This window comes from Solanum pennellii, chromosome 12 (genome assembly GCF_001406875.1).
Source record: "Solanum pennellii chromosome 12, SPENNV200".
Classification (NCBI taxonomy): Eukaryota; Viridiplantae; Streptophyta; class Magnoliopsida; order Solanales; family Solanaceae; genus Solanum; species Solanum pennellii.
In genome coordinates, this window is record NC_028648.1 from 484,226 (window position 1) to 491,527 (window position 7,302).

Consider the following 7,302-nt stretch of genomic DNA (forward strand, 5'->3'; position numbering starts at 1 on the left):
TATATATATATATATATATATATTCTACATTTGATCTTTCACTTTTAACTTGTGTAAATAGTTTTTATATATATGTATACTCTAATCACTCTAATTTATGTGGCGATGTTTAATTGGATATGATGTTTGAAGATAAAAATATTGGAACTTGTTCAAATTAGTCATATATATTTGTATGACTATAATATTGGAAACTTATGTAAATCCTACTAGTTTAGTACCTAATTACTTAGATACATTCTAGTTTGCAATATTATGTATCTTACCAGATTTTGGTGTCTCTAGTTAAATTCAGATACATGGGTTCAAATTTAGGTGTAATTTATTTTACATACATTGTATCCAAGTGGATTTTCATGTATATTTGGGATACATAGCGAATCTCGCTCGCCTTCCTCACCTCTCTCCCTTCTCACTCGCCACTCTCTCATGTATCTAGTACCTCAGATACATGTGAATCACTCCAGATATATACAGATACATGTATCTAGTGTGATTCACATGTAATGGGATACGTACGAATCTCGCTTGTCTCTCTCCCCAATCTCGCTCACCTATCTCCCTAATTTGTTTATCTGTTAGCAACAATACATGTCTGTAAGTATAAGATACGTAGAGAATTCTTAATTATTGATAAGATACATAATATATAAAAGCATAGATAATAATAATATATATGGTAGTGAAATATGTTCAATTATATAATTTTTCTATAACATTACTTTTTGTAATAAACTTTACATTGAAATTTTATATACATGATTTAAGGATATATAGATTGTAATATACCTAATAATTAGATTATGATAAACCAATTGTTGCTTAGGATAGTTAAAATGATTAGTGTCAAGTTCCACAATTACATTTATAATTAATCAAACAATTAAAAGTAGATTTAATGGATTAGATCATTAGATGACCACTAAATATGGAGGCTGATCTTATATGGGGGTGAGCGTATAAGTTTGAATATTATGACCAAGCAAGAAAAAAGGTAAAAGTTTGAATATGCTCCCTCGATCCATTTTATTTTAACTTATAATAGATGATTCGAAATAAATGAGTTTTTAGAAAATTAAAATTAAAACAAAATTAATTATTCATATTTTTCATCTTTATGTGGAGAGAGATTAATATAATAATAATAATAAAAATAATATTTTATAATTAAATTAAAGTATCTTCTTAATTTTTTATAAGAAGCATGTTAAAAAATATGACAATTAGTGAGTAAATACGTATCTCACGTTGACAAACTCCTCTTACATTTATGGCTTCTAGAACTATAGTAATATTTTTGGTAAAATAAAAGGAAACAATAAAAAGAATTTCAGTTTAATTGGTTTTCAAAAATATATCAGTTCGAGTCAATTTTGGTTTTTCCCATTAACTTATAGTGAGTGCAAGTGTACCCTCACACTCACCAACTTAAATATCTCTATATTATATATTATTGTTCACCAAGTGCTCTTTCCATTTATATCATGATTTATTCATAATGTAACTATCATTTTAACTATAACATAAGTTACCCTCCCTCTTCATTTTTTATAGAACCTTAAGAAATTATTAATTAATAATTTCATTATTTACTCCTTAAGATTCTTTTTTAAAAAATGCTTTACAATATACACAAAAATAGGGAGACAAATGAGCGAGATTGGGAAGGGAGGTTGTGCAAGATTCGTATGTATTCCAAATACATGGGACGAAGAGTGACGATCGAGATGGGAGAGCAGCGCGCGAGATAGGAGAGAGGCGAATAAGATATTGTTTTATATCTCAGATACATGCGAATCCACTTGGATACAATGTATCTAGAACAAATTACACCTAATTTGACTTTTCGTATCCGAGATACATGTACTTGAACGTATCTACAGGCACCAAAATTTGACAAAATATATAATATTGCAAAGTAGAATGTATCTAAGTAATCTTAGTGAGATTTATGTAAGTTTCCGTAAATGTTTATTTGTATAAATATCTTAATTTAATATTGAGCGGGTACATACGTAACTTCCCCAAATGAATAGCCCATGTTGTTTCGATCAGTTTGTTTTCTCGGCCCAATTGGCCCAAATTGACGTATCTAGTCTAGTAGTGTAAATAATTTAGAACTGCAAAAGATTATGATATATTTTTAAAAATAATTACTGATTTTAGCGATACTTTTTATTTATTACCATTTATAGCAATATTGTGATAAATCTGTAATATGTATTAAAAGTGATTTATGCATGCAATATATTTGAATTATAATTGTTTTTGAAATATCTTATGTTTGTTTGGTAGAAAATTGTCACATTGTATTAGAAGTGTATTAAAATGTGTGATAAATGCATTATCCATCATTAAAACTTGTATTATATGTGAATAATAAATTGTTCTTTGTAATATGTATTAAACTTGTATTATAAATGAATTAAAAGTGATCAAGTAAAAAAAATGTTATTGCTATAAATGATAAATATTTTTTTATTATAGTATGTTTATGTAAGTTTCGCGATATAAAATTCCGTCTAAAAGTTATTTGGATTAAAATAAGTCTGGACTAACACAAGCTATAATTGGACTAGTTCTTATTGTGTTTTAATTTGTTTTTTTTTTATTATCAGTTTAAATACGTAATAAAATAAAATTTCTTTATTATAATAACATCTAACATATCAAACAAAAATGTGATTTTAAAAATATATGAGTTAATATATGAGTTATGATAGATAGACTTCACGGATCAAAATGTATTGAATTAATAAATGAGTGAATCATATGAGAAGAATAATATATTGGTCTTTAATTCTTACTCCTAACATTGAATTTATGTCTAATGAGATTTAAGTTTTTTAAAAGCCTGAGCGATAACTTATACGAAATTATGATGTCAAGTTATAAATTTATGCATCATAAAAAAAAATTATTATTTCAATGTGTATTTAAATAAAAACTAGCATAAATAAGAAAAAATTTACAAATGAACCATCATTAACTTATTTTAATAACAAGAAGATTATATTTTCGTAAGTTAATTTTATCGGAACAAACAGAAGTTCACGAGTACATGAATGAGGAAAAAACTTTATAAGCTTTTTAGACCCGCAAATTTCGCCCAATACAAATTAATGTGGGACATAATGTTAACCGACTTAATACTAGGAACTAGTTTTTAATTTTTATTTTTTATCTGGTGATCGATATTTATAATAAAATTTGATTAAATTTAAAAGTTTAATATTATCGATAAAATATTTTTTAGTAAAAATAATTTTATACCTAAAAAATATTTGATCACTAAAATTCTAATTAAGAATGAATCAGTACTCACGACTCGTTGTGTTTCATTAGTCTAGTTTCTAACATTTTTTAATGGAGGACTTAATCACATGAAGACAAGTGGATATATTTGAGTCAATGAATATCATGATGTGAACAATTTCAAAGAAAATTTTGGCAATTAATTAATTAGTGCTAATAGATTATGGACACATTAGCAATGTTAGGTGGCCTAACAAAAAGGCCAGTCCTTGGTGGGACTACTAGAAATATATTCCCACTTCCTATCAACACATATTATATATTCATAAATAATAATGTGTGTATACTAGTCAAATTATGCATAGTGTGAAGTATGACGAGTTTTGATGCGATGAATTTAATAAAAGAAAATAAACTTTTTTTTATAGAATATGATATAATTTTATATAGGATATACGCTTTTTTGGAGTTTAAAGTTTCAGAATCAATATAACAATGAAAAAATGACGAAAAGGTTACTCAAAATTTAAAGAAATGAAAAGGGATAAATCACTTACAAATCATTTCGAACTTAAAGAGATGATTATAAGTAATTATTCATAATAAGTAGAATTAACTATAGTAATATGATATAATAATAAAGCAAATAACGTGCTACGACATATTAAACTATAGACATTGTATAAAAATTATGTACAATGATTTAAAAAAATCTTTAACTTTCCTTCAAATTTGAGAAATATATTGCTTTAGTAAAGTATACATCTAAACTAAGTAAAATTAATACATATACAATAACAATTCTAGAAATTATGACATCCCTGTTTATTTATCTGACTCTGGATGTTCTTTATCTAAATTATGTCACAAGCAAAGAAAAATAATAATTTCATCTCTAATTATGCATGTAAATAAGTTCATCTTCTTTGCATTCTCTTATCCCTATTTCCATCACTTTATCTGATGTAGAAGTTAATATATCACAGCAATGCCTTCTTGGTGCTACCAACTGCATATCACATTAAACAAAATGTTAAAAGTAATTTTTTAAAATATAAGTGTCATGATAATCGACACGAAAAGTTATCTTATTTTGCCTGGACACGAAGTTAAAAAATACATATAAGTGATAAGACTTTTAAATCTAGTAGTTTAAAATTAAAAGTGTGTCTAACACATTAAAAATGTGTCATTTTGAATCTGACGGTCTTGAACTTGTCGTGTTATTGTTATAAGAGAATGTAATTAATTTGACTTTTCAGTGAAAGAGATCTGGATGAACCCTCTTCCGCCTCTCTAGCTCTACCCCTTGATGGAGTAAAATTTGAATAATAGAGTTAAAAATTTACCAAAAACTAAAAATACGTTATTTTTTTAAACCGACTAAAAATAAAAGTACGATAACATACCTTCTTTTTGTCAAGCTCTAACTTGTGAGAGAATACTCTAATTTCATCTAATTTCCTTGGTGAATTCTTGGTAAATGTGCAATTCTCATAAGCTTTCTTCTTGTAAATAGTTTTTATTCCATCAACTCCCAAAGATACTTCATCCAAGAAATAAACAAGTTGTCTTTTACATATATCAACCTCAAATTTCCTTGTATTAAACTCATAAAGTGTACTATAAGCATTCTTTTTCCATGGCAAGTAACTCTCCTGCACACGTAGCGCATCAGGCACTTGTACATTGTGCTCAAAAACTTGTACAACATAGCCCCATGACACTAACACTGTCCACGAAAATCGTCGATCGTAGCATACTGTTTGCTGCAAAATTCTTTGTGGATCAAAATTTGCAGCATGGTACAAATGCTCCAGGGACTTCATTCTTGTCATGTTAGGGAAAATTGGATCAATTTTCTCCATGTGATGTAGTGATACCAAAGGTCTAATTGGATGTGCAGCTAATAATCCAAATGCATTTCCAAGAAAATCCATCTAGAAATACAAGAAAATTTTGTGTCAGTTATGCTTTGCCACAAATAATCAAAAAGGTTAATTTCACGTATGATCACTCACATTTATATAATTTCTAAACCAATTTTGTTACATTAAAGTAACTGAACTTGACTAGTCATTCATATTTTATGACTTGTTGATAAATAGTTCAGCCACTTTTGATGCATCACCAAATGATGTTATAATCATATTAGGAAAAGTTCAGTTACTTTAATTTGATAAAAGAAAAAAAAACTTATGATTTTAGTATTACATTTTATTAATGAGTAATTGACTATGCTATCTAATTAAGTATGAGACTCAAAATAAAGCCATAAGGTAAACGAAACATTTCAGATTCACACAGAATTTCAGAAAGAGTCACACATCAAAAAGGTGTCACATCTCAAAATTGTAACAAATAAGACTACACAAAAACAACTTTACGATTGCTCGAAGAAGGAAAAAAGGGAATGGAACCTGATGAAAGCCTGGCTCATGTGTTAATGTAACACCAAGTTCTGTTAAACAAGCATGAATTCTACCATCACTTCCATAAAGATGTGGATATCTCTCTATACATGAATCAAAAACTCTAGCCAAAATTTTAGCTAATGGATAACTTATAGCAAAACCAGCACCACCAAAAGCCATATCAAATGAGAAAAACTTGTTTTGTATAAAACTTTCTGAATTTGACCCAATGTAATACCAAAGCCCATTGTCATATTTAGACAATGTCTTCACCAAATTTTCTTGGAAAAAAATAGTGTCATCATCTCCAAAAACAAACCACTTCACATCATCTGAATGATTAAGATAAAGCGCGACTGTCTCTGACACGACACGTGCCACTCTAATTGCTGATGGACTCCCACCTTTATTTGAATATGGGAATCTTGAAATATCATTTGAAATACAAATTGGAGGAAGAGAAATTGAATCATTTGTAGTAGTTGTACTATTAGGCAAAATTTTTTCAAGAAACACACAACCCCTCATTTCATTTGGCTTCCACCAAAGTTTAACATATTCTTTTCTCTTTGACCATGATTTTGAACTAGATGCAATTCCAAAAACAACATTTTGAAGAGTAATTGGTGATGATAAACCAAATTGTTGATCATGTGATGATATAAAGGAATAATCAAGAAAATTGGAATTTGGAACAAGAATGAATGGATATAGAAAATAAATTGTGCAAGCAAAACAAGATATTAAAATAAGATTTTTGATGCCATGCCATGATGAGGTTTTGCTATTTACTTGAAAAAATTGCATTTTTTTTTGGTGTGTGTGTGGGGTTTATTGCTATTTGGTTATATTATATGGTATGTGAATAAAAAGTAGTATATTTGAAGATTGAGACCTTTTAAACCCCGCAATCTACGCCAAAACCAAAGTTAAGAAATAGTAGAAACTTTTTTTTTCCTAGAACTTTAATATATATCTTTAAAAAAAAAATTATGACATATATATATATATATATACAATTGAACTTTTTATATGCATAGTATAACGGTGTTCGAGTGACCACCCTGGAGTTAATGTAGCTAAACCCTTGACGTCAAATCCGTATGTTCACACACTAGCTGAGTCTTTATTAGAATACATGTAACGTCTCTAGCCTTATCTAGTAATTTTAATTCAAATTCTATCGATAAAACTCAGTAACATAACTAAACGATTAGTTCAATTTGAAAATATTTTAAATTCTGACTCCGCCTCTCATAACGCTTTTCTTTTCATCTAACTTTAAATATTTGTTATTGCCGGAATGACTACGAAGTGTGCATGTGGTGATGTTATTCGATTAATCTAATATTGAAAATTAAGTTCAATTCCAAAAGAATTTTAACTTATTCGATTATTGTGACATAATGTAAACAATACGTGTAAGAGGGTTCGAGTTTTGTCCAAAAGTTGGGTGATTGATGGTAAGTATAGAAAACAGACTAAAATATTTTATTAGTAGTATAAAATAATAATCTATATTTATTTAACGATATTAAATAATATTCGTATTTAATTATACTAGAATACTATATACTTTGACACGATATAATGAGGAATAATATCAATTAATATATGTATTAGCAATATGGAT

At 27.7% G+C, this 7,302-nt stretch overlaps 1 protein-coding gene across 1 annotated transcript; it reads right to left on the reverse strand.

The window, feature by feature from the left end:
* Window positions 1-3,981: 3,981 nt before the first annotated feature.
* LOC107006798 lies at window positions 3,982-6,531 on the reverse strand. Its single transcript, XM_015205317.2, has 3 exons — window positions 5,676-6,531; window positions 4,665-5,195; window positions 3,982-4,264 (listed from the first exon to the last, which is right to left on the reverse strand). Exons 1-3 carry the CDS (start codon window positions 6,474-6,476, stop codon window positions 4,151-4,153), a joined length of 1,446 nt encoding a protein of 481 aa, XP_015060803.1. The 5' UTR covers window positions 6,477-6,531; the 3' UTR covers window positions 3,982-4,150.
* Between the last annotated feature and the right edge of the window lie 771 nt (window positions 6,532-7,302).

Excerpts from the sequence above, each read along its gene's own strand:
- LOC107006798 (XM_015205317.2), bottom strand. The coding sequence starts at position 6,476 with ATGCAATTTTTTCAAGTAAATAGCAAAACCTCATCATGGCATGGCATC. Across the intron at positions 5,196-5,675 it reads ATGAGCCAGGCTTTCATCAG|ATGGATTTTCTTGGAAATGC; the intron begins GTTCCATTCCCT and ends TTGTATTTCTAG. Across the intron at positions 4,265-4,664 it reads TAGAGCTTGACAAAAAGAAG|TTGGTAGCACCAAGAAGGCA; the intron begins GTATGTTATCGT and ends TGTGATATGCAG.